This window comes from Carassius gibelio, chromosome A2 (genome assembly GCF_023724105.1).
Source record: "Carassius gibelio isolate Cgi1373 ecotype wild population from Czech Republic chromosome A2, carGib1.2-hapl.c, whole genome shotgun sequence".
Lineage (NCBI taxonomy): Eukaryota > Metazoa > Chordata > Actinopteri > Cypriniformes > Cyprinidae > Carassius > Carassius gibelio.
The window spans coordinates 17,382,538-17,409,424 of NC_068372.1; the positions used below are offsets into that span (position 1 = coordinate 17,382,538).

Below are 26,887 nucleotides of genomic sequence, written 5' to 3' on the forward strand. Positions count from 1 at the left end.
AGGGCTTGAAAACTCTGAGGCCCAATCGAATATTATTTAATTATTTTAATAATCCTAATACTTATGTAAAAGGTAGGATTTTTTAAAGCAAATATCATGACTTAAAATAAGACAGAAAGAAAAACAAAAATATCAAATAATAAGAAACTCCAAATATAATATTTATATTAGTGTATACTATGTTAATAATCAAAATGGAAATAAAAGATTTCGACATTTTCAGTGAACGTTTTATTCAGTTTTACTCTAATTTAACTAACAGGCAGTGTATCTATCCAGTAGGGGGGATGAGGTAAACACACATCCGCCCTTTAGACCCGTTTTATTCTACAGTCTATGGTGGAGATACATAGCTGTCTTGACAGATGCCAGTATCCGTGAGAAAGCTCTGGCGGGAGTAACAATGTTCAACTAACAGTGTCTAGACTGTTGTCGTACAGGTCGTTTATTACATCGGATCTCAGTAAAAGCGGCCAACCCGGGAATAAAGGGAAAGTCTCTGTGAGTGTAATGCTCGCTAACGGCCGAGCCGCTCTGTCGGTCTTGACACATCCTCAGCTAGCTCTCCGGCTAAGTTAAGTTAGCGCACTCAAACTTGAGCAGGAGATGTCTCGGGACGACAACCCTCACACCCTCCTGGGAAGGATACGGTTTTTAAACAAATGCATTGAATGTTTCCGAAAAAGTGAGCCTCTGCCGGAGTCCCTGTGTTACGTGCCGAAAGAGGTTTGCTACAAAATCTGTAAGGATTCGTCGTCGGGCTCCGCTTCCGCGTCCTCTTCAACAACTGGCAACTCCGGCGGCAAGAGTGTGGTGTCGGTGTGGGAAGGCCCACATCAGGCTCCACACAAGAAATTGTGCAAGTGTAACATCGAGCCTAAAAAAGGGACGTGTATACGGACAACGGGGCAAGAGTACTGCAACAGCCATGGCCTGTGGGTCAAAATAAGCAAGGTATGGATTATTTGTATGAGATGTTGTCGAGAACTGGTGTCAGGAGGGGTTTTTTGATTAATCTGCTGTATCATTACTGCTACCCGAATACACGGGACTTCCTGGTCCGTGACGTCACGGCAGTAACATGTTGCTCTGTTTGTGGCTCTCAGAATGTTCCACTCCTCGGATCAATGGGCACGAGGCAGCCTATCTTGTGTTGTTTGTCACTGTGATTGTGTGATTCGTCTGTCCATCACAGGAGCAGCTGGAGGAGTATCGTCCTGGTCTGGACATAGAGGAGGGCTGGATCCTGGTGTGTAAACACACTGAAGGTGGAGACAGGCTTGTGCCAGTGGAGTCCCCTGAAACTATCAGCAGACAACAGCAGCTGTTTGGATATGACCACAAGCCTTGTAGCAGGTCTGTGTCACCCTCAGCCCAGCATTCTCCAATTCACTGATCCATGATGTACATACTTCATTTCATTGAAAAGACCACAAAACCATTTCCTACTTTAAAGCAAATGCTAAAGTTTTTAGAAAAGCTTTTAATGCTCACCGGGATTGTATCAATCAATCAAAAATAAAATAAAACAATATTATTGTAAAATATTATTGCAATTTAAGCTGCTATTAAAATTTAATTAGGCAGTCTGACATATTCAGCTTCGTGTTTGAATTCACAATTACAAGATATTAAACTATTGATTGTAAATAACTGTATCCTGACAATTTATTGGATGTCAAGTTCCAATATTTTTCCTGAATTGCTTTGTAGGTGGGAGCAGGTGGTGGATGTGGAAAACTGCTTACACATGGGTGTCAAACCCAAGGTGGCAGAGCCGGACGAGGGCGCTGTTCGAAAGCTGAGGTGAGTGGATGCTTTGACAGAAATTTACAGGTAGAAATTTTCTGCGTGTTTGCACCATATGACTTGTATTTTTGGCGAACAAGAGTCTAATTAATATATTGTAATATTAATAAGCAGTAAAGCAGGTTTATAATTTTTCTTCATTGTAGCAGAGGTGTATCTAACTGATTGCATGTACAGTATGAATTGCATTTTATAAATTAACCAGGAAAAAATTATGTTATTGACCTGGCTCTGCCTAATCCTTTGATAGACTGCATGCAACCTCTGTTTTCTAGGTATGTACCTCCTACATGGACATTTGAATGCGATGAGGACCTTGTACACTACTTCTATGACCAAATTGGGAAAGAAGATGAAAACCTTGGCAGTGTGAAGCAGTGCGTGACTAGCATTGATGTTTCTTCTAGTTCGGTATGTGTGGGCTTAGTATTGTTCTACGTTATAGTGAAGAGCAGAGAGCCGTGAACACATCAGGTGTTCTGGACTAGTAAGTGAGTTTTCCTGTTTGAAGGAGGACCCCAGTGGTGGTGCAAGCTGCCTGACAGATGGAGACACTGAGACATACTGGGAAAGCGATGGCATGCAGGGACAGCACTGGATCCGGCTGCACATGAAGAGGGGCACTGTGGTCAAGTAAGGAGAACTGATCTGCTAGCCACTCTATTTATCATGGACTTTGTTCACAATGCACCAAATCCGACCTTTGGGACTGACTGTCTGAACTTTCATTCTGTAAGTGATAAAATGAGAACAATGTTTCTAAGTCATTGTATGAAATCGTTCAGATTTTGGGGGCATTTCATGCCATTTGATCTGTCTTTTGCTCATCAGACTACAGAAAACTAAACCGATTTGAGTCTGATTGAAAAAATCTGATCATAAACAACATAATTTATTATTTTCTCTTTCTTTAGCAAACTGATATTAACAGTGGACTCAACAGATGATAACTACATGCCCAAAAGAGTGACTGTTTATGGTGGAGAGGGAGACAATCTCAAGAAATACAGTGACGTAACAATAGATGAGTAAGTCGCTTTTTATTATTTAAACTTAACAAACTTTTTGGGTGCAATATTTTGTCTGGAAAATGTTTTTCTTCTAAAATAAATGTCACTTTGATATTTTGTTATCTAATGTAATAAGATTCATGCATTTTTTTTTATTACTAATTACTTTCTGGGGGGGCCAAATACCAGAAGAACTATTTTCAAGTTATATATATATGTAAAGGTTATATAAGATTCTGAATATTTGCAACAGCATGGTTTATTTCTGTCACAGCAACTTAATTGGAGAGGTTTGTGTTCTGGAGGACATGACATCCCATTTGCCTGTTATAGAGATCAGAATCGAGGAATGTCGAGGTAAGGTTTATCTGACATGACGGGGTGTCAAACTCAATTCCTGGAGGGCTGGAGCCCTGCAGAGTTTAGATTCAACTCTAATTAAACACACCTGATCCAACTAATCAAGTACTTCATGCTCAGTTGTAAACTACATTGTATGTGTAATGGAGCAAAACACTGCAAGGCTCCGGTCCTCCAGGAATTGAGTTTGACAGCCCTGTGACATCACATGCACGCTGTCATCTGAAAGAGAAAGTCATCTTGATTTATAATGTTTCTTTTCTATAATTACATTTTGCTGTAGATGAGGGAATTGATGTACGGATCAGGGGTCTAAAGATCAAATCATCCTGCGAGCGTGACTTGGGCCTGAATGCAGACGTGTTCCAGTCTCCCAACCTAGTGCGCTACCCGAGGTTGGAGGGCACACTGCCTGATGTCCTTTATCACCGGGCACTGGTCATTCAGAGGTAACACCCACCAATGTCTGACATAATAAGGTCTGTTACGTGAGCTTTTGGCAGCTCTTAGTGGTGTTGTTTTTTTTTTGTGTGTGTGTCTGTAGGTTCATTACACTCCTGGACAGTCTGTTGCCTCATATGGTGCCTGCATGGGACTACAGCCTTGGAACATTCAACCAGATCAAAGTTAGTACTCTTATCTTGGGCAAATTTATCTTGTGCCATTCTACACCTTCAGTGAAAAGTTTGCGTCTATGTGTACGTGTTGTCCTTCATCTTTCCCATCAGTCACTTAAATGATCAAGATGAAGTTTGCACTTTCTGCCCTAATTTGTGCCCCCCCAAAATATTCTGTTTCCTCAAACTGTGTTCTGCCCTTTAGAGCGTAAAGCAGTTCCTGCTGTTGTCAAAGCGTCGCTCTGCCCTCATCACCCAGTGCCTGAAGGACTCTGAGACCAGTAAGCCTAACTTCATGCCCCGCCTTTACATCAACCGTCGCCTTGCCATGGAGCACCGTGACAATCCCACTCTGGACCCCACATGCAAAAATGCTGTCTTCACTCAGGTAGTACTCAAAACAAGTGTCAATACCCTTGCAAAATTAATTGTTCTGTGGTTGCGTCAAACCGTTCGAAAGTTGGTGTCAAATAATTTTTTTTTTTAAGAAATGAATGCTGCATTGTTCAGAAAGAACACATAAAATTGATCAAAACATTTAAATGTATTACACAGTACATTTAAATTTTAAATAAATGCTGTTCTCTCTATTCACCACACAATCCTGAAAAATGATGTCCACACAAATATAAAGCAGCACAACTGTTTTCAATATTGATCGTAATAAGAAATGTTTCTTGAGCACCAAATCAGCACATTAGAATCATTTCTGAAAGATCATGTGACAATCTAGCCTTGTCAACACAGGAATATTACAATATTTTCAGTAAGATAAGTCATTTTAAATTGTGATCATATTTCACAATATTATAGTTTTTTGCATAAATACAGCCTTGGTAAGCTTAAGACATTTAAACAAAAAAATAATAATAATCTTCTTGACCACTACCATTTGAAGTGTAACAATGTACAGTGAATACTCCAATGTTATGCAGGTTTATGAGGGTCTGAAGCCGTCTGACAAGTATGAAAAGACTCTGGACTACAGGTAGTTTTTTTTATTGCATCTATTCTTTTTAAATAGCCAAAATGCGCTATAACATACTAATTATGATTGTGAAACCAATGATACCAATATTTTTCTCTTTCTTACAGGTGGCCAGCACGATATGACCAATGGTGGGAGTGTAAATTCATTGCAGAAGGCATCATCGATCAAGGTCATATAGAGATAAGCGTCCTCACACCCACTCAATAAAACACAGTATCCTCACCTGAGATCTCCGTCATGTAGGTGGTGGTTTTCGAGACAGCCTGGCAGACATGTCTGAAGAACTTTGTCCCAGCTCATCAGAGTGCCCCATGCCACTTCCATTCTTCACGAGAACTTCTAACCAGGTAACAACTAACTTGACCGATGCAGTCATTTTCTTTCTATAGTCCATAAGAGTTGACTCTAATGGAACTGACGATGTAGTTGTTCACTTATCATTATATAATGATTAAACTGTTTTTGGATCAGGGGGCTGGAGAGGCCAGAGACTTCTATGTGCCAAATCCTTCATGCCGAGAATTCAACAAGTTGGAGTGGATTGGGCAACTAATGGGCGCAGCTCTGCGCGGAAAAGACTTTCTGGTCAGTGCTGGTCTTGTGGTGTAATTGCAGTGGGACTTAGTGTTAATCGATCGTTCTGTAAAGAATATGCTTTCATAATATTTATCCTTTAGGTTCTGGCTTTACCAGGGCTGGTGTGGAAGCAGCTGATTGGAGAAGCGGTCAGCTGGACCAAAGACTTTCCTGCAGTAGATTCGGTGATGGTAAAAAGCCAAAATATCTCTCCCTCAGTCTTAACTTTGCATCTTGATGCTGACCACTCTTTTGCCAGAGGAGAACTAGTCAGTCGATAGAGCCTTTTATTTTTTCTTCGTTTCTGTTACCTAATGGAGTTTGAGTTCTTTGCCACTATCTTCTTTGGCTTGTTTAGTTGGGTTTTAAAAGACAATTATTATAGTTTTATTATCAATTTGACTTTCTGAGACTATATAAATTGAGAATAAAACATGAACTGAATTGAGCTGAATTATGACACTTGTCTTCTGTATAGCCCAATTAAAATAATTTGTATTGAATAAAGCACTATATAAATGAATGTGACTTGATTTCTGTGGAACTGATTACACATGTTTGGTTTGATTTCTTAGGTGAAGCTGTTGGAGGCTATGGAGCATATGGACAAGGAGACATTTGACTTTAAGTTTGGCCAGGAGCTTGTGTACACCACACCCCTGAGTGACGGCCGGCTGGTGGAGCTGATCCCAGGAGGCAGTGGAGTGGTGGTCCGATATGAAGACCGCATGGAGTTCATCCGCTTGGTTCAGAAATCCAGACTAGAAGAGAGCAGAGAACAGGTAATACTACACTACAGAGTGTATTGAGACTATTATAATTGGGATTAACAGGAAAAAAAACAACATTCTTTTTGAAGACATACTAAGCATATGGTTTGTTTGGTTTTTTTTCGGTCATTCAGTAAAATTCTGTGCTGTGTTTCTGCACCACAGATTGCTGCCATGCAGGCAGGACTGGTGAAAGTGGTGCCGCAAGCTGTGCTTGATCTCCTGACATGGCAAGAAGTGGAGAAGAAAGTGTGTGGAGACCCAGAGATCACAGTGGAGGCCCTTAAACGCCTCAGTGAGTTATACAACAGCTGTGACATGAGCATTAAATAATTGATGTTCTCTGCTTCAGGCACTGGAGCGAACAGTGGATGAAACTGAAAATATTACAGCTCTGTACACAAGTCATTCTCAGCTTGTTTTACTTTAGGTCCCGAATTTCAAGAGGCACATTTCCAAAAGAATTAGTTTTGATTGAATTTTATGTCAATGTTTGCTAATATAGTGCATGTATACTAATATAAAGTGTTTTTCTATTTATCAGCACGATATGAAGACTTAGAACAAACAGATGTCAGAGTGCAGTACTTATGGGAAGCCCTGATGAACTTTACCAATGGTTAGTAACTTAAGGATGCTTGGTGTACATGAAATAGCCGTTTCTAGTAATTTGCAAAATTAAGTATTTAATTTTCCCATGTTTATTTCCACTTTAACCAGAGGACCGCAGCAGGTTTTTGAGGTTTGTGACTGGCAGAAGTCGTCTTCCTGCTCCAATTTACATCTTCCCAGACAAACAAGGGTAAGTTATGGAGAAAATAACACTGAGATCACATACATTTTGGTTGTGGTCTAAATAAACCTTAAACAAAAGCATTTTTGTCTAGATCTGAAACCACAGATGCACTTCCTCAATCTTCTACATGTTCCAGCACCCTTTATCTACCCAAATACCAAAGGTGTGATTATTTAATATAATATGTGTAAGAAATTGGTCTCTTCTGATGCATAATAACTCAAAATGTTGTCACCTCTTTTTGACTGCATTGTTATGGTGTTTAATCCGCAGTGCTAAAGTTTGTGAAGAGAAGCTTCGCTATGCTGCATATAACTGTGTGGCCATCGATACAGACATGAGCCCTTGGGAGGAGTGACCTGATTTTGCCATGTTTACGAATTTTACACACCGGGATTTTGGCATAAATTAACTGTAGCCTCCAGCACCGTGCACATGACCATGACTACAATATTGCCAATTACATCTGTGAGGTATAAATAAATATGTTATAAACAGTACCTGGTTTGCAGTTCTTTCAAATTTATGGCCATAAAGTCTGAGACCACTCAGGAACATTTTTATTTAGTAGGTTTCAGCATTGATAGAATTCTATCAATATTATTAATATATTAAGATTTCAGCATAATATAATGATTTCTGAAGTATCGTGTGACACTGAAGACTGGAGTAATGGTGCTGCAAATTCGGCTTTGCCTCACGGAAATAAATTATATTTCAAAGTATATAAAACATTTTATCAAATAAATGCAGGCTTGATGCAAGAGTCCATGAACTTCAAGATCCATCATGATCCAACACTTGATCCAAAGAGCATCTTGTGCTTCAGTTCAGAAGTCAGTCAGAACATTTTTCAAGGGCTTGTTATGACCAATAACAAATATTAACTTCTGGTTAATTACCTTATTCTGGTAAAATTCATATACATAAACCTAATTACTTGAGAATGAAGTCTAGGTTTTGTGTGTTTATAAGTGTCTTTCTTATACAAGAGCCCTCAAAGTGATTGATAAAAAAACTGCAATAAAATGTCTTGCCATAATAGGATATATATATATATATATATATGTAACGGGATAAATATTATAGATGAGGGTTCTTTAATTAAATCCTGCTGTAATGTGATCGCGCTTCCTATTGGCTGCGCTGGTGGCGCTATAGCGCACGGAGTTCGAATGAAATGCAGCAGAGCTAGAGGGAACTGCTGTGGGTGAGTCGTTTCTGTTGCAGCTCCACAATAAAAGTCTGAACAGATGGAGCTGTATTAGCGTGACTCACAATTCTCTTCTTTCCACTGCTCTGTGTGCAGGTAATTTTCATAAAGCATTTAAGAATTTACATATGTTTAGAATGTTTATTGTAAACTGTATTTTGTAGAGCTCTCAATTCATTGTTTTACTTTTCCATTAAATTTTATTCTACTATTACCGTAAAATGGATGATTATTTTGTACTCTGTATATTATATGATCACAAAACATTACATCTAGAAAGAGTATTGGAAAAAGTGTGTATAATTTCCTGGAGAAATTACATTTCAAAATGTATTTTACTTTTGTTGTTTTAAGTAACGTACAACAATTTGAGTAAACCGTTATAGACGGTTTCAACGGCATCAACATAAACAAACGTTAATGCGCGTGAGCGCTTTTGTGGACCTAACTTAACTTCCGGTAGACTCCAAACCTGGCCGAAATAGAGTCAATAACAACAGCCAAGTCCCTCTAGAGTAGATCTTTTTTGATAACAAACAAAATGTGTTTTCTGTGTGGATCAGGCGGACTTAATGAAAATGCTAATTCATTACTTGCCAGCAGGAGATGTTTTAAAGCACAGACATAAAGCGCGAGAAATAGAGGTTTCCCCAGTAACAGCTGTAAACAAAGCAGAGCTACGCTCACACGCTGCTTTATCAGGCATATAACATGCAAATTTTCTTTCAGAAATACAGCGATATAAAAACACCTGTGCCTCGTTTTGATATTTAAACATAAATGTAAGGAATTATTGTTATTAAACATGCAGTACGTTATGCAACGTTACTTACTCATGTTTATTTAACGAAGCCTTTTTGAAAATCGATCAGTTTTAAAATTGTGGCGAGTCTCCAAAAATAAATAAATGTATGGGAAACACATCCAGCAGCACAGCCACCTGAGCCCAACTTCAGTCTACTCATCACCTTGCCTTTAACTGCGTTTGTAGATGGCACCGCAGCCAGACCGATATACACAACACAGACCGGAAGTTAACTTAGGTCCAGACGCGTGCGCCCGATGAAACCGTCTATACTGAGAACAGCAGAGCTAGAGGGAACTGCTGTGGATGGAGCTGTATTAGCGTGACTCACAATTCTCTTCTTTCCACTGCTCTGTGTGCAGGGAAATAAAGTAAAACATCATCCACAATCTGAGTGTGTGTGAGTGCTGTGGAAGAATGGGGCAAACCGGGCCAGATTAACCAAAGGTTACATATATATATATATATATATATATATATATATATATATATATATATATATATATATATATATATATATATATATATATATATATATAATTGTGATTTACAAGAAAGGACCTGGCCCTTTCCTTTTTATGCACCCGATCCTACTGTTGCAAGAATATATATTCTTGTTGTCAAGTTATTTGTACAAACTTTCCAATAAATAATAAATAAATAAAAATGATTATTCATTATATATTTAGCAGATGAGTTACAGAACACTTACTACGTTTATAAACTACTAAACGCGTGGTGGCAGTCAAGTGTTTTCCCACTGAGCCCGAGGAACCACTCTCGCGATTTCTCTAGTTATTCTCGCGATATGTGGTTGCTTGAAACCCGCCCATGAGCGTTCGCGAGTTCTCTTTCTAGCCGGCGCCTGAGAATGGGTACGTGTTTTGAGATTGTGGTCGCTGGAATAATCCGTCTTCATCTGTCCTGTCCGATGACGCTTTTGATAAAATTCACTCAGTGCTGTATCACAAAGACCGACTGCAAGCGATATAGTCGCAAATTGGGAGTTTCGATGCCTTAAAAAACATTTTTACGAGAAGAGATGGGAAAATTGGCTGGAGACATTTTTCTCAAGATGGCTGCGCGCACTATACTATCAAACAGCGTTTAGAGTACTAATGAGGCCTGTAGGTGTACTCCGAGACCTGCACAATTCGGGTTTATTCGTAGATAAAATCATCTTTGTGGTTGAGTATATTTTAAGTGAGAAACTGATCAGTGTGAGGGGCTAAACGGTTGATAGACGCATGTGTCCGCTACTGAAGGCTGCATGGCTAGCTAACGTGAACTGAAAACTAGCTTTGGTTATTTATTTTGTTGACCAGTTGTCGTTTACTTCGTGTTTCTTTCGTCACAAACAGAGTTGTAAATAACATTAAAAACGTTTTTTTCTGGAGGTTTGTGATGTTATAGCTAATGACGTCTAAAACCGTTAACTTATTGCTAATGTAAATCTCGAGGCATTTGTTGCGAATCTGCTGTTTAATATCACGGTGTTTAATATCACGCACTTTACGTACACAAATTAGAAAAAAATTGTATGTACTGCACCACCTCATGGTCCAAATCTGTTTCATGTGACTTTCATGAAGCACAAAATTGAATTTTAGGCCAGATGACTCGGGGTCGTGTTCTAATGGACAAGTCGAACTAGTGTGGAGCAAACGATGTTAGCTTAAGGTGAGACACTGCAGGCAAAAACACTGTTTTTTCAAGCACCTGTCAATTTTGCGATTTTGGGCTTTTTGGTTTTTCATAAAGTGCTTTTTCAAATTAGTGGAAGGAAAACATCTAAAAGACACTGTTAAGTGTTTCTTTTATAGCACTTTATCTGTTTGTGTCAATAATTTCAATTACAAAACATATTTTTAAAGGCCGTTTTCTCAAAATGAGTTTTTTCTTCAACATTGAGCCATAAATCTCCACTTCAGTAGCACTTACACACACCAAACTTGACATTTTTATTCCTGTCTATATTCTGAAGGTTTTTACAGAGGGATTTGTTCATATATATTTTCCTTGATTATATACAACATTTTATTCCCCCCAAAATTGTGAAAATATATTGTTTTCTGGCTGTTCAAAGTATTTTCTGAATTATGGAGTGACAAAAAAAGATAACCAGAATTCCCTCTGTAAAAACATTTGACTCTAATATGTCAAAAAAATTAAACAAAAATTTTGAAACTGACTTCATCTAGTGTTCAGATTTTTGCACTAGAAATTTATGCAAATTAGCACATATTTCATTAAATAATGCCTCATTTGCATATTTAAAAATAACATTTTTGAAAACTTATAATACAAAAAATGTTTGCAGTAATCAAGGTAATCAACTGGGTAAGTAAGGTGATAACTATTAGTTATTTTTTTTTTCCTATTCACCTGCAGTGTCTCACCTTAAAATGTTTAAGCTTGAGTGTACATGATGAATCCTATTGCTGAATCCGATTATTCATGCGGATAAACCTTGGAGAACTGAACACTCAAGTATGCTGTGGGAAGGAGTAGCTTAATTTCACTCAGATCTGTTTCTAATGCGTCTCTGTACTCAAAAGGTATCTCAAGGGACAACTGGCACAAACGCCGCAAGACCGGTGGCAAACGCAAGCCCGTCCACAAGAAGAGGAAATATGAACTCGGGCGTCCTCCTGCAAACACCAAGGTAAATCAAACTAAAATGTGTTTCGCTTTCTCTTATGTAGATCTTTCCGACAATGTGGGTGATGAAAACACGTCCTTAGGTTGGTCTTTTTTGGCCGTTTTGGTCAAAGCCTTTGACCTCCCAATGTTAGGATTCGTCATAGTTACACTGACACATGGACAAGCTCAAAAGTTTGTCTTCAAGGGCCTTTCTGTTCTCGCTTTACATAAATCTACAGTTGTATGTCTCTCCATAGATTGGACCTCGCCGCATCCACACAGTAAGAGTCCGTGGTGGAAACAAGAAATACAGAGCTTTGAGGCTTGACGTGGGCAACTTCTCATGGGGCTCAGAATGTAAGTTTCTGATCAATGTTTTGTGCTGCTTGTGCAGGTGCAGCTTTCTGTGAAGATAATCTGTCCAGTTCTGCTACTGAATTCGCTTGATGGATATCATTGTTCTCTGAGAAAGACATGTTCACCCTGTTCTTCAATGCATTTGCTGAGCTTTTGTTGGATGTTTCATTATAAGTAGTTTTAATGTGGTTTAAATGACATTTCAGGCTGTACCCGCAAGACCAGGATCATTGATGTGGTCTACAACGCCTCTAACAATGAGCTGGTGAGAACCAAGACCCTGGTGAAGAACTGCATTGTCCTTGTGGACAGCACTCCTTACAGACAGTGGTACGAGTCTCACTACGCTCTTCCACTTGGCAGGAAGAAGGGTGCCAAGCTGGTAAGTTTTCTTTATTATAAAGTCTAGGTTGCTTTTAATGATGGTCTTTCTTTGATGATACCATTGTCCAGTTCTGCTACTGAATGAAAGTGATGCAGTTTAAGACTCTGAGGAAGACTTGTATCTTATAAACTCTCTTGATACCAGAAACCTGTACTGTAATCAGTATAAAGATAATTCTTGTTTGATTTGTCAATCCAGACCCCTGAGGAAGAGGAAATCCTAAACAAGAAGAGGTCGAAAAAGGTCCAGAAGAAGTTTGATGAGCGCAGGAAGAAAAGCAAGATCAGTCCTCTGTTGGAGGAGCAGTTCCTGCAGGGGAAGCTTCTTGGTAAGTCGTGTTACGCGGGATCTTAATGTGACATTGATGTGATCGTGATGAAACTTTAACCAGTTCTGCTACTGACACAACAGTGCTGAAGCTATACCATTTCTGATAACCACTGAAATGCAGCCTGCAGCTCCACTGTCCTCCAGTTGAAGTGTTTAATCTATGGTTCTGTTTTTCCTCAGCCTGCATTGCCTCCAGACCAGGACAGTGTGGCAGGGCTGATGGCTACGTCCTTGAGGGCAAAGAACTGGAGTTCTACCTGAGGAAGATTAAAGCCAAGAAAGGCAAATAAATGTACAGCTCTTTGATATGACCATTAAAGAAAATACCCCAACACTTCACGTCACTACTGCTGTTCTTATTTTATACAACACTTTAGTTGTCATTCCAAATCTGGCTTGATAAGAGTCTCTCCTTGTCTATCTTGAAGAAATTATTTTAATGACTCAATTTTTTTTCTCATACTGTTTTCTATCATACACTTTATTGGAAGGAGGATTGAGAAAGTTGAGCAGCATTTTTTTTTTTTTTTTTTGGTACTGCATTAACTGGTTTCTAAACTAGGGAGGGAAAAAAACAAGTGCTAAAGTGCTCTCTTTTCTGTATAAAAGTATTAATTGCATTTTTAATATTGCAATTAATATTGCAGTATTAAATGAACGTATATATTTTTTAGATTAAGTTTAAAAGAACAAAATTAAAAACCCAACATAATTTCTTAAATGTCAGTTTAGAACAATTTAGTGCAGCTTTAAAGAATGAACACATTTGTTTAAAAAAAAAACATTCAGACCCCAAAACTTTTTGAATGATAATGTATACATAGCAAGTATCCTCTCATCCCTGATCGTCCCAACAAAAACATGCCAAGTAAAATCTGATCGGGCAGTTGCCTATTTTTCTATGGGTCTTGGTTTGTCTGTCCTGTAGTTTCAGGCGACCAAGTGGACCATCAGGTTTTGTTGCCGCTGTGGTGATGGGATGATGGTTTTGGAAGGCTGTTAGAGTTGTGAGCACTTGCCTTTACATTTAAATCTGCAGCAAAGGCATAAGCTCTTGTTCTTCTGCTTTTATTTGTGTAGTCGGCCACACGTTAAAGGCAAGCATTTGTGTCTTGGGGGCTGCTAAAGGTTCCTCGTTATCCTCAAGAATCCTAATAAATACAGAATGCTGATCAATATTGTAAGAAATCCCTAAGAGAGTAAATCACATTTTCAAGGATATATACATTAATTTACAACATACAAGTTTCAAATATCAATTTTGTGCATTTGATTAAGTTCGCTACTTCGTCAGAATGGTAACAAATAACTTTAATGCCATTCACTATGTGAAAAAAGTGGACTTGTTTCCAGGAATCTAAATGAACTTGTTGTTCGAGGTAAAAAAAAAAATAAGCAAAAAGTGCACAGAAATGAAGGTGACACTTTATATGAGTGCAAAAGAGACCCGCACACTCACATATAGTGTGACTGTAACACAAAGCATGTTCTATTCATCAATTCAGCCACAATGCAGTACAGACACCAAGGAAGATGTTTTCTGAAACATCAAGAGTACAAAAGGGACACAAACATACACTCACTTACAAAACGCACTATTGTACACACAAATGGACTGATGGGGCTGTAACAATATGGCAAATTTGAGCCAGAAGACTCAAATAAAAGGATGAAATCAGATTTATTAACCTCTGATAAAGCATTCTTGTTAATTTTTTGTTACATTTTTGTTGAATCTTGATATGGGTAACAAAATATTTCTTTCTGTGTTCAGGTTTGACTAGTAAAATTAATGCAAAAACTGACATTTCGAACAAAAAAATCTAAACCTTTACAAAAAGTTCTAAATATATATCCAAATCCACAAAGTCATAAAAATAAGGTTTTATAGCTGAGAACGGCTAGAATTTATAACCGTTTTTATATCGAGTCCTATCTAGTGGTTTTTCTTAATTTACTTCCGCCAGATGGCACTAGACTGCCTTCAAAACGTGATTTTTTAAGGCATCGTCTCTATTTTATCATGAAATACTGCCATAGTTGAAAAGAAATGTAATAGAAAAAATATATAATTATTGCATGATTATTAATTAGTATCATGAAATTAAAAGAAAAAATATTGAACAAAAAATAAACGACTTTTTTTTTTTAAAGTTACATTTCAGGTGTTCGGACTAATGACTGTGAGCAACACAAGTGTGCCCCCCAAATGAACAATACCGGAGGATTAAACAAACAAATATTGCATACTTGACCTGTACATTTGCTTATTAGTTAAAGTTAAGTGACCAACGACTTTCATGACTGGAATAATACATTGAATGTCGGCAGTATAAACATTACATATCTTTTTTTTTTTTTTTCAAACATATTAATCTAGCCCTTTGATATTTACACATTTTAAATGTTAATAAATTATGGACAGGAGTTGCAGTTCGTCATAGTCATAGTACCTCATGTCATGTGTGGAACCCATGAAGACAGGCTTCATAGTACCTGAAGGATATGAAGGACCCTTGTCCTTCCAGTATTTGTCCTTCTCAAGGAGAGGAGGATTTTGAGGCATGTCATCTACAGCTAGCATGGACACCTAGATAAAATCGAAAACATTGCCACCTGTGGTTATTATCCATTATTATGCATACTTTGAAACGGAGTATTGATTTACTAACCTGAATGTTTCGATCTACGAGTTTGTTGGTCTCAAAATCATTGTCATCTCTAAATGTTTTGGTTGATAATAAGTTTGCCTACCTTTAAGAACGTGTAGCCTACCCTTAATTTTAGAGAAATCAAACCAATTTTGTTGTACTCTTGTATTCCCAACCATACCTTTAACCAGCCAGTGTAAAAGTGAAGTGACATTCAGCCAAGTATGGTGACCCATACTCAGAATTTGTGCTCTGCATTTAACCCATCCGAAATGCACACACACAGAGCAGTGAACACACACACACACTGTGAGCACACACCCGGAGCAGTGGGCAGCCATTTATGCTGCGGCGCCCGGGGAGCAGTTGGGGGTTCGATGCCTTGCTCAAAGACACCTAAGTCGTGGTATTGAAGGTGGAGAGAGAACTGAACATGCACTCCCCCCACCTACAATTCCTGCCGGCCCGAGACTAGAACTCACAACCTTTCGATTGGGAGTCCAACCCTCTAACCATTAGGCCACGACTTCCCACTGAAGAAAAAAAGAACTCCAGTAGAGTGAAAAGGGGGACATAAAGGTCCAGATGAAATTTGTCTTCATCAGGTTTCACAAACTGGTGACCGATTAGGCAGAATGTAAAAAAAAGAATTACACAGCCACGGTCACTACCTGCATCCAAACAGAAGTGAAATGACCTGAGGTGCACACACTGAGTCAGAGATCTGTCGGATGAGCTTCACCAACGGAATGCTGATCCAGTCACAGTGGAAGAACATGCTGCATTTTGATCTATAGTTGTTTTGCTCCTGGCAAACAGGAAGAAAGAAATGAATTATTCTGCTTTTATTGCACATATGACAGTTTAAATGCACTCACATCCATGATAAGTCGCAATGCTATATCATCTTTCACACGCCCTTCTTTTCTCGCTTGTGATGCCAGATTAGCAAACCATGCAAGTGACATCCAGTATTTGTTAATGGCAGAGTACAGATGGTTTAGTTTCTTGAGCTCGTCTGCGTTCATGAATCCTGCAAAAAATAAAATAAAAGCAGTGTCAAATAAATGGTTTCCAAATATTATTCTGACAAATGCACTGGTTTGGAATAAGTGGCTCAGTATTTCTTACACACTTCACTTTAAAGGCAAAAGAAATCATATTTTTCCTTAGTCTGTATTGAATGCAATGGTAAGAAATGTCTTCCTATTGAATTGTCCTTGCAAAAACAAAACAAAAAAACAAAACATAAAATGTGAGCACAGAGTAGTCTAATTCACAAATAATTGATTCTTATTAACTGGTGATTTTTGTTTTCCTTGCACACATTTTCTGATGCAGAGTTCTTACCAGCCTCCACAATGTCCTCCAGATTTGGGAATCTCTTGCGTTCTCGTGATGGAGCGCAGGATGAGGACAGACGACAGGTTTGCATACCCGATCAAAGTTCTCCTCAGCAGACGGCCGCTTTCATCTGTGCTATGGACATTCCCAGATATGACCATCATTTGGCAGGGGAAAGCTTGTATACTGACCCCACCAATGCTGAAACGCCTGGGTGACATAGAACCCTGACCAAGACCACAGACCAGTTCAACAAGGAACACAAGGAGTCAGTAATGTTGCTATGGTCAGAACATATATGCTCACCAAGAACAAATGACATAGGAATGAGTTTAGCAAACTTGTTGCAATGGCTTGCGAGTCGCTCAAACACCTCTTGTTGTTTGTTAGTGAGGACACACCTGTAATATAAATTGATTGAGTTTTTGAAGGACAAACAATAACCAAGGCCATTTATATCCTCAAACATTACTTAAAAATAAATGTCTCTACTTTCTACTAAATATAATTAGCATAAAATTTGTTTCCTACAGTTAATGTTAAAACTTGGCTTTGCAGCATATACTGCTGGCAATACAAAAAGTGGCATCTCTTTATGACTTTGCACTCGTACCATAGCTTGCTTGTAATTTGCTCTGGATAAAAACCATGAGCCAAAGAAAGTGCAACTGTTAAACAATGTTGATTTTGGAATGTCATTATACCTGTATAGAAAACTGATGAAGCCGTACAGTAAACAGAAGACCAGAAATACTCTGTAAAGAAGCTTGTAAATGCTTCCTTTCCATCAGAAAAGCAACTTTGAGAAGCCTCCAAACTTAGCATTGGCCACCTTAAGTGTGTAGGATACGGTCATAGTGGAATGCTAAAAAACAACAACAACAACTCAAAGAATGGAGACGTTTTCACAATTCAGTGACACATATTTTATGCACAATTGTCCCTTTTTTTTCTTACCTTAGTGCTTCAAGCTCGTCTTCTTTTAGAAAGAAAACACACCTCTTGTTTTCTTCTTTTATATCTCTATCTTTAATGTGGAGCTAGCAATCATTCCTCTGGTTTATGGTTTGGGAACCCAGTTTTAAAGAACATGTTCATGGTCAATGTCAGTGTCACACAGGTCTGTCTCATCATTATGAATGATTACTGTGGAAAACCAACATTAGAGGTATAATTTACGACTATAGGTATTTATCTATTTGTCTTTTAAGTTAATCTATAATTGTTTTATTTAAACAAAAAACTTTTTTCTTATTGTAGTGATTCTATAGAACCATTTTGGGTTCCCCAGAGAACCCTTAGTGGACAGTTCTTAAAAGAAGCACTTATTTTCTTAGTGTAAAGAACATTTGAATGATCTAAAAAACCATTTGTGCAATGGAAATGTTCCATGGATGTTAAAGGTTCTCAATGGAACCATAGATGCAGCTAAAGAATAACCATTATTTTTGATGAGTGCATGCATGTTAACATTGATATTAAATAACAGCGAGTATATACAGTCTTGTTCAAAATAATAGCAGTACAATGTGACTAACCAGAATAATCAAGGTTTTTAGTATATTTTTTATTGCTACGTGGCAAACAAGTTACCAGTAGGTTCAGTAGATTGTCAGAAAACAAACAAGACCCAGCATTCATGATATGCATGCTCTTAAGGCTGTGCAATTGGGCAATTAGTTGAAAGGGGTGTGTTCAAAAAAATAGCAGTGTCTACCTTTGACTGTACAAACTCAAAACTATTTTGTACAAACATTTTTTTTTTCTGGGATTTAGCAATCCTGTGAATCACTAAACTAATATTTAGTTGTATGACCACAGTTTTTTAAAACTGCTTGACATCTGTGTGGCATGGAGTCAACCAACTTGTGGCACCTCTCAGCTGTTATTCCACTCCATGATTCTTTAACAACATTCCACAATTCATTCACATTTCTTGGTTTTGCTTCAGAAGCAGCATTTTTGATATCACCCCACAAGTTCTCAATTGGATTAAGGTCTGGAGATTGGGCTGGCCACTCCATAACATTAATTTTGTTGGTTTGGAACCAAGACTTTGCCCGTTTACTAGTGTGTTTTGGGTCATTGTCTTGTTGAAACAACCATTTCAAGGGCATGTCCTCTTCAGCATAGGGCAACATGACCTCTTCAAGTATTTTAACATATGCAAACTGATCCATGATCCCTGGTATGCGATAAATAGGCCCAACACCATAGTAGGAGAAACATGCCCATATCATGATGCTTGCACCTCCATGCTTCACTGTCTTCACTGTGTACTGTGGCTTGAATTCAGAGTTTGGGGGTCGTCTCACAAACTGCCTGTGGCCCTTGGACCCAAAAAGAACAATTTTACTCTCATCAGTCCACAAAATGTTCCTCCATTTCTCTTTAGGCCAGTTGATGTGTTCTTTGGCAAATTGTAACCTCTTCTGCACATGCCTTTTTTTTAACAGAGGGACTTTGCGGGGGATTCTTGAAAATAGATTAGCTTCACACAGACGTCTTCTAACTGTCACAGTACTTACAGGTAACTCCAGACTGTCTTTGATCATCCTGGAGGTGATCATTGGCTGAGCCTTTGCCATTCTGGTTATTCTTCTATCCATTTTGATGGTGGTCTTCCGTTTTCTTCCACGTCTCTCTGGTTTTGCTGTCCATTTTAAGGCATTGGAGATCATTTTAGCTGAACAGCCTATCATTTTTTGCACCTCTTTATAGGTTTTCCCCTCTCTAATCAACTTTTTAATCAAAGTACGCTGTTCTTCTGAACAATGTCTTGAACGACCCATTTTCCTCAGCTTTCAAATGCATGTTCAACAAGTGTTGGCTTCATCCTTAAATAGGGGCCACCTGATTCACACCTGTTTCTTCACAAAATTGATGACCTCAGTGATTGAATGCCACACTGCTATTTTTTTGAACACATCCCTTTCAACTAATTCAACTAATTGCCCAATTGCACAGCCTTAAGAGCGTGCATATCATGAATGCTGGGTCTCATTTGTTTTCTGAGAATCTACTGAACCTACCGGTAACTTGTTTGCCACGTAGCAATAAAAAAATATACTAAAAACCTTGATTATTCTGGTTAGTCACATTGTACTGCTATTATTTTGAACAATACTGTATGTATTTAGAAATTCATAGATACAGCTAATGCAATAAAACACGAACTTCCCAAAAGACCTTAAGTCATAATTAATTGTAATAGTAGATGATATCAAGTGCAAACATATTTACATAACTGGTAAATATAGCTGTGTTATAAATTCACTTTGTTCCCTCCCTTGTTAAAAAACAAAACAAAAGCTTGATCACATTTTATTATAACACAGACTTCCCATTGAGAAATTGTTTACATATCCTGTTTTCCAGCTGAATTCATTAGTTAAGAAGAATTATGATAACATTTTCTTTAGGTATCTATCGTACATGTATTGTTCAAACATAAACGATCCATTCTTAAATAATAAATGAATCAGTAAAATGCAATAATACATGAGAACCTTTTACTCTTAAAGGAACATGTATTCTTATTCTATTGAATTGCTATCTTAGTTTGAAGCGGTTCTCCAGGAAACATTTTTTTTTTTTTTTTTCATTTTAGCAAAACCCTTATGGTAATCCCTAAATTAATGTATTTGCAAAAATTAGCAAAACTGTGACAATTTTTATGAACTAATAAATTAAATGAAGGCATGTTCATAATTGCAGTGATGGTTTAAATAATTAGATCGCCAAATAAAAGAACAAGCTTTTGGTCTCGGTGGTTGTATCTTTGTATCTGATCAAGCAAGCATTAAAAATGTAAATTTAAAAATTAAAGTGCCCACAGAGCCCAAAATATAAGACGGTGTCCCACATGTCCGTGAGGGCATAACAGCTCTGCAGGTTTTACTGGGACGGAGTAACCCAATGATATAATTACAAACTCCCACACAGGAGGAAATCAGAGCTGGCTTTCTGTAACTGTTGAGTGATTTCAGAACAGGCTGGGGCCTTATGGGGACACAGAAGCAGATCTTGTGAAGGCCGATGTGAGACACTGGAAGGGCTATATTCATTTCATACTTGGTCCCTTAGGATTGAGTAAGGACTGATAAACACATTTGAAATGTTTTCACAGCTCAATGATTAGAGCCTGCAGTCCGATTAAATAACACTAAAAAGTGTTAAAAATCTCAGAAACATGCAAAACAAAAACTTCGTGAAAAAATAATTTATTTGAAGCCAAGATTTAAATATAATTTCTTCTTTCCACAGTTGTTTGATAATGTCGCAAATTATAATAATTTCACACAGAAAGTCCAGTGTAACTCATATAAACCCAAGATAACAAAAACTGTGTGTTTGTTCAGTGGTGTTTGATTATTACTTTTATTGCTGTCCTCGATAGGAATTGGACTAGATTTGTCATTTTGTCAATATAGACATGGACCGTGTTATAATAATAATACTTATATACTGTTATTGTATTAACTGTATGTAATGTAGTTTTAATGTTGTCAGTTTAATTTCATTTGATGTTTTATGTACTTCTGTTATTTATATTAGTTTATATATATATATTACTGTTTAATTTTCATTTATTTATTTTTAGACTTAGTAATTTAGCGCTTCATCTTAAACCTATTTTACTTCAGTTACAGTAAATGCCATGGCAACACTTCTCATTTTCATTTAATATTTAAATTTTATTTGATATCAGCTTTATTTCAATGAACAAAAAGACAGTAAAAGTCATTTTATAGGTGAAAGTTGAGTGTTATTTGTTCTGTATGGTGTACACAAAATCTGCTTTTTACTTGCGGAGTCAGCCTGATCTTATCTGAAAGCCACTTCATTTTACTAGTTTAGCAGTTTCTGTTTATTTGATTAAACGAGTTTTTAACTGGCTAAGAATAAATTAGTTTTTAACAAGGTCAAAATAATGATTACATCAGCTATGGCCAGCTGAGGCTAGATACTACATAGTTACATAAACAGTAACCCTCTGAAATTCTATATAGGAGAGAAATGTTAAGTCCATTATACATCAATATTTCTGTTTAATGTTCTCTTGCTCTTTACTGTTACTTTTCTTCTTCATGATGATATATATATTATGTGTGACACCAAATACATTTTACATTGACACTAAACACTGTAACTGAAGGTGAAACACAAAGTAATATTACAATCATAAAACTTCCATCTAAGTTACAGTAGAGGACAAAGATATAAAAATCTCAATATAATGAAAATATCCAGCTGACAGCTATATGATAGCTTATCCTGGCAACAGACTGAGACTTTATCAGTACAATAATTCACTCCAATTGTATGCAAAAATAATGGCTTTGGACTGGTGCAGTGACTTCCTTTAACACCAGTGTTCACAGTGCATTTGCAACCAAAGGGAACACGTCCTGACCGGAGGTGCTGTCACATTAGCGAAATTTCAACAGCATTTTGTGTGGTCCATTGTCAGTAGTGCTGCTCACACAGATGTCATTGTCTGTCGGTCAGTCAGGAGAATTTATGTCGTCCACTTGAACATGAGACGTCTGTTTCGCCCTGTTTTGCAGATTCTTATTGGAATGACTGGATTCGCCCATGAAATGTCACCAAGCGATCTGTAAATGTGGCTGCACCTTCAGACTTGACAAAACTCCAGTGTACTTGATAGAATCTCTGCGTGTGTCAATCAAACGCATCATTTCCTGTACGGTCACGAGAGGTCCACACTCTCATACTCTCCATGATCGGAGTCCTCGATCTCAATCCCAGGAACCAGGCTGTAGTATTCAGTGGATTGGGTCAGGTACGCCTTCTCCCGATCGGCTGAGTCCTTCATCACTTCACTCACACTCACCGTGTCCAGGTCTTGCTTTCCCGCGGTCCCTTCTGTGGAGCAAGTGGACGGCGGAGGGGCCAGAGAGTCCACAGAGCCCAGTTTGATCTCCACCTCCTCATAAATATCATGTGTGCTGTCCATCAAGTTGGATGAGGGCTGAAGCATCAGATGGTTCCTCAGGATGACCTCCTTTCCACCGTCTACAGACACTGCTGAATCCCCAGTGGGCAGTTTGGCATGTGGCCACCGTCCGTTGCAATGGGAGTTGTTGGATCTGTTGCGAGTCGGGCTGAAGGATGAGCTCGCTTTCCTCTTCTTCTTCCTCCCACAGCACCAGCAAAGCACCAAACTGAGGAGGAGGAACAGGGGAAGCAGGATGAAGAGAGCGGTCAGGTTGGCCAAATGGCACACGTCACTGGTCTGCAAAACCCAAACCGTCTGTCCTGCAAGATTCTGAGGAGAGGCACAGGTCAGATTACCTACGAGGTCATGAAGGCTGCTGGAGTTGTCATGCAGACCACCTTCGAGACCCTCCCACAGCGAGCATGTGCAGGCCCAGGGGTTTCCGGTGAGCTCCAGACGCTCTAGTGAAGGCTTAAGCACTGAATGAGGAAGAGCGCTCAGCTGGTTCCATCCCAGGGTCAGCGCTCGCAGATTGTTCGAGCTCTGCAGAAATTGCTCAGGCAGATGTCTCAGATGATTCACTCCCAGATCCAGTACTTCCAAACTATAGGCTTTAGCTAGAAAGTCTGCTGGCAGTGATGTTAGTCTGTTGTGGCCAAGATACAGCTCTCTCAATAAACTGACAGCATCGCCGACCTCACTGTGATCAATGTGACTGATATTACAGTTAGTCAAGTCCATAACCTGCAAGTGTTTATGTGACAAAAAGGCTGCCCAGGTCACATGGTTGAATGTGGATCCGGAGTAGTTCAAGCAACAAGTGTCATTGGGTACCTCAGATGGAAAGTGAGACAAAATGCTGGCAGCTGGGCACCCACATTCCTTAGCGCTTCCTTTAGTCACATGCACCATTTGAAGAATCACCAGCCAGCATAAAAAGACAAGTCCTATATATAAAAAAAAAACAAGGATTAGAAAAAGGTTCATACTTATCATATATTTAAACAGAGAAGCATTGCAATACACTCCTAAAACTGAAACATTAATTTACTCACATCATCTAAAACAGGTTGAGAGATGTAGGCTACAAATGTTTACAAATCCTCATAAAATACCTAACTAATAGGATGATTGCATTGTATTATTATGTGTGCCATCAGATTTACCTAAACCATTTAAATAATTTGACATTATAATAGTTTTTTTCTATGTGGAATCCTGGTGCCATTCAATCATTTATTTTCAAAGAATTATATTATTTTGAACAAGCTTTAATATGGCCTAAAATATAATTTTAATCATTATTTATTACTTTTTTTATTTGTTTGCAGTGGGACAGCTATTTTTTATAAACTATTGTAATATAATTATATATTTTATAAATATATAAAATGATCTAAATCTTGTTGTTTATTGACTTTTATTTCAGCATCATTGCAAGTAAGGATGCTTCTCATTAAGAAACACTGAATAATTTTGCTGCTACCACAAAACACCAATACCATTCAACCTCAAAATAACTGCTCTTTTAAAACAGAGTACTGATCTAACATATGATATTTCATATTATGTAATTTCTAAAACCCTTTATCATTTTAAAATCTGCACATATAACATACAATAAACATATAATACAATATTTATGTGTTTTACTAAAAGATTGAAAAGTTGAGAAGTTTTTAGGTTAGGGGTTGAAGACTCCAAAGATTTGTTTTATTGTCAATAAAACTGATGCTGCCAATAACATTGGACGTTTCAATGCATATCAAAGATGATCAGAGATAATGCCGACACATCGGACCACTAAAGCAAACAGTCTTGAAAGTGCTAACCAAAAGTAGAGTTTACACAGTCACCCAACAAATGACTGATTCTACATCTTAAGAGTGAAATAGCACATGCACACTTATTATGTTCTCTCTCTTTCTGTTGTGTTCTAGCTCGACCTCCAGGGATCTGCTCGCTCAGGTTGAGCATGAAGAGAGGTAAAGATCCCGTGTGCATAGTAACATGGCTGGGGCTTCGGCACTGTTGTCATTTGTGTGAGAGTTGGCATGGCAATGAGGTGAGTCTGGGATCAGGAGTCCACACTTCACGGAGAAACATCTTATCTGGCAACCAGCCAGCTCACGGTTGATTGGGAACTGAACAAATATATCACACACATCCTTTGTTGGCTGTGCAGCAATAAGTGCTTTCTTGTTCATGTAAATAAACAGAAGTGTGTAATATAATTTCTGAACCTTTTAAAAAAAATGTATGCTCTACTTTTATTAGTAGAGAGACTGTAGATGGTTCGCACTCTGAAAGACTAGACAATGTCTAGTCTGTCTAGTCTTTCAGAGTGTGAACCATCTACAGTCTCTTCAACATTTTACTGGTTTTCACGCACCTGGACTTACAACTAGCTTTCATCTGAGCGCAACAATATTCCCTTGTCTACTTTTATTAGTAAAAAATAATACTTTTAGGTTTTAGACTACTTATTTGTTTTATTAGTAAACACTTTTTCATGATTCGTTTCACAAAAAAAAAAAAAAAACTAATTAATCTTCTGTTATCTTTAAGAGAACTTTGCTCCAATATCTCTTCCCCTGTTGTGGAGAGGACTACACGTTTTTGTTCCCCTGCAAGTATAGGCCTGGCATCAGACTTTCCTGATGTAAACAATGGGAGTGGAATGTGCAAACCCTCTGACAACACAGACTATCCAGATCAGGAACGAGGGGTGAGGAACCAGGCCAACCCAGCCTTGCATCCAAATACTGCTGAAACACTCATTTTAGTTCAGATATCATCAACAGCTATTTATTTACCCAACACTGGCCAAGAGATTTTAAAAGTCTACTGAAATTAAAAGCCTATGTTTATCTGCACCACTGACGAACATCATAAATCTAGATTAATACAGAAAAACAACTATTAAGTTAATTCTATAATGAAGTAATGATAGGTAATGGAGTATAACTGTTGAGAAATTTGCAGATTTATTCTGAGATGCCCAAATCCACATTAAGTCCTTGATAATGTGCTCTAAATTCTTTGACTGGAGAAACAATACTGGCTTAAGTTCAGCAAGTAAGCCTTAATAAAACAATCACCTACATTTTGATCTCAGTAGATAAGTGCCGATCTCTCTCTTACATGCACACAGGTTGGTTTTCAATCACGATGGAACATTTCCATCAACTTTTATTGTTTGATAGTGAGCTAATGATATTTTCTATCCCGTAAGCATAAACCGGAGCATCACAGAAACCTTTCTGTGGTGTGCAGGTTCCAACAATGTAGGAAAAACCTGACCCAAACAAACAACTGGATCCTTTTAGCTATGACTGTATTTTTTTTTTTTTAACTAACTATTAATAAAAGAGTTCCGGTCTTTGTGTTTCCCTTCTATTCGAATAGACAGTGACAACAAGAGAGAAGTTGAGGGATTCGTTCGTTTATTAGTAAATTTAACTGTACTAGTCCTGCTCACATAAAAAGAAAAATGACTAAAAATTTGGTCCTCTAAAAATAAAGATAGCTTAAGCTTTGTAGAATAAAGAGACAATTTCTTTAAAACCATGACAGTCATTTTGACTGACTGATTTATCCATATATTGTGAAAGGAAGATCAATTCAGTGAGGTTAAAGGTACAAGTTGGGGTTGTTCTTATACTATATGATGTGCATAGGCTACTAAAAGTTTTCCTTATGCACAAACTAATGTATTAAGCGATGGGTATGTTTAAACCTATCCTACATGATCTCACGGCAGAACAATGTGCTGTTACACCCAGTTCCAGCAGTTTCCTCTCAGATAGCGGATCTTTTATTTTACTCAAGCGCGCAACTTCACAATGCGTCTGCTCAACAACATAACATAAAACAACTAATCAATACAAAACACTATCCAGTATTGAATGCAAAGCAGAAACGGTCAACGTATTTATTGTTCATAGAATTTGACTAAAGGAGCTCTCTCCACGTAGTCTTCAAAGTATTTTATCTAAGCAATTTTAAGTTCACTTAAAATCACATTGGTGCAATCTTACCGGAGCAAGAAGTGTTAAAAGAGATTCTTACCTTCACGTGTCATTATTGTGATGTGTTTGTTGAACTGTCATTCATTCAGATCACCGCGACACAATGCGCGCGCAGAGCAGCAGTCCCATCGCTCTCTACTGTACAGTGTGTGTGTGTGTGTGTGTGTGCGCGAGCGCTGGGTGTGTCCTGATCAACACAACACAGGCTGGAATTGTGTGGAAATTCTGCTTCCTGTG

At 38.0% G+C, this 26,887-nt stretch overlaps 3 protein-coding genes, 2 non-coding genes and 1 pseudogene across 6 annotated transcripts; 4 read left to right on the top strand and 2 right to left on the bottom strand.

The window, feature by feature from the left end:
• Positions 1-303: 303 nt before the first annotated feature.
• LOC128029112 (E3 ubiquitin-protein ligase HECTD3) lies at positions 304-7,429 on the top strand. 2 transcript variants are annotated; one of them, XM_052616672.1, is made up of 21 exons: positions 304-954; positions 1,196-1,356; positions 1,714-1,806; positions 2,085-2,220; positions 2,324-2,442; positions 2,724-2,837; positions 3,094-3,176; positions 3,463-3,628; positions 3,724-3,805; positions 4,002-4,184; positions 4,732-4,784; positions 4,892-4,956; positions 5,031-5,134; positions 5,259-5,372; positions 5,465-5,554; positions 5,939-6,145; positions 6,299-6,428; positions 6,678-6,752; positions 6,854-6,935; positions 7,021-7,092; positions 7,203-7,429. In XM_052616672.1, exons 1-21 carry the CDS (start codon positions 607-609, stop codon positions 7,285-7,287), a joined length of 2,562 nt encoding a protein of 853 aa, XP_052472632.1. In that variant the 5' UTR covers positions 304-606; the 3' UTR covers positions 7,288-7,429. The 2 variants fall into 2 exon arrangements, with proteins under 2 accessions (XP_052472632.1, XP_052472623.1); XM_052616663.1 differs by having other exon boundaries at positions 305-954; positions 2,321-2,442.
• A 2,332-nt stretch (positions 7,430-9,761) lies between these two features.
• LOC128029132 (40S ribosomal protein S8) lies at positions 9,762-13,001 on the top strand. Its single transcript, XM_052616693.1, has 6 exons — positions 9,762-9,822; positions 11,506-11,612; positions 11,848-11,947; positions 12,154-12,329; positions 12,531-12,660; positions 12,843-13,001. The coding sequence occupies exons 1-6, from the start codon at positions 9,819-9,821 to the stop codon at positions 12,950-12,952; spliced, it is 627 nt and encodes a 208-aa protein (XP_052472653.1). The 5' UTR covers positions 9,762-9,818; the 3' UTR covers positions 12,953-13,001.
• On the top strand, positions 11,664-11,769 carry LOC127940135 (small nucleolar RNA SNORD46). The gene has a single exon (XR_008148944.1). It is a non-coding gene; the product is annotated as a small nucleolar RNA SNORD46 (small nucleolar RNA).
• Positions 12,376-12,445, top strand: LOC127940124 (small nucleolar RNA SNORD38). The gene has a single exon (XR_008148943.1). It is a non-coding gene; the product is annotated as a small nucleolar RNA SNORD38 (small nucleolar RNA).
• Positions 13,002-14,681: 1,680 nt separating the features above from the next.
• On the bottom strand, positions 14,682-17,513 carry LOC128029126 (bestrophin-4-like; annotated as a pseudogene).
• Positions 17,514-20,864: 3,351 nt separating this feature from the next.
• LOC128029134 (leucine-rich repeat-containing protein 52-like) lies at positions 20,865-26,824 on the bottom strand. The gene is made up of 2 exons (XM_052616707.1): positions 26,691-26,824; positions 20,865-23,566 (listed from the first exon to the last, which is right to left on the bottom strand). The coding sequence occupies exons 1-2, from the start codon at positions 26,701-26,703 to the stop codon at positions 22,371-22,373; spliced, it is 1,209 nt and encodes a 402-aa protein (XP_052472667.1). The 5' UTR covers positions 26,704-26,824; the 3' UTR covers positions 20,865-22,370.
• Between the last annotated feature and the right edge of the window lie 63 nt (positions 26,825-26,887).

Coding starts and splice junctions, on each gene's coding strand:
- LOC128029112 (XM_052616663.1), top strand. CDS start 607: ATGTCTCGGGACGACAACCCTCACACCCTCCTGGGAAGGATACGGTTT. Junction 1,357..1,713: donor GACCACAAGCCTTGTAGCAG/GTCTGTGTCACC, acceptor ATTGCTTTGTAG/GTGGGAGCAGGTGGTGGATG. Junction 2,443..2,723: donor AAGAGGGGCACTGTGGTCAA/GTAAGGAGAACT, acceptor CTCTTTCTTTAG/CAAACTGATATTAACAGTGG.
- LOC128029132 (XM_052616693.1), top strand. Junction 12,330..12,530: donor GGAAGAAGGGTGCCAAGCTG/GTAAGTTTTCTT, acceptor TTGTCAATCCAG/ACCCCTGAGGAAGAGGAAAT. Junction 12,661..12,842: donor CCTGCAGGGGAAGCTTCTTG/GTAAGTCGTGTT, acceptor GTTTTTCCTCAG/CCTGCATTGCCTCCAGACCA.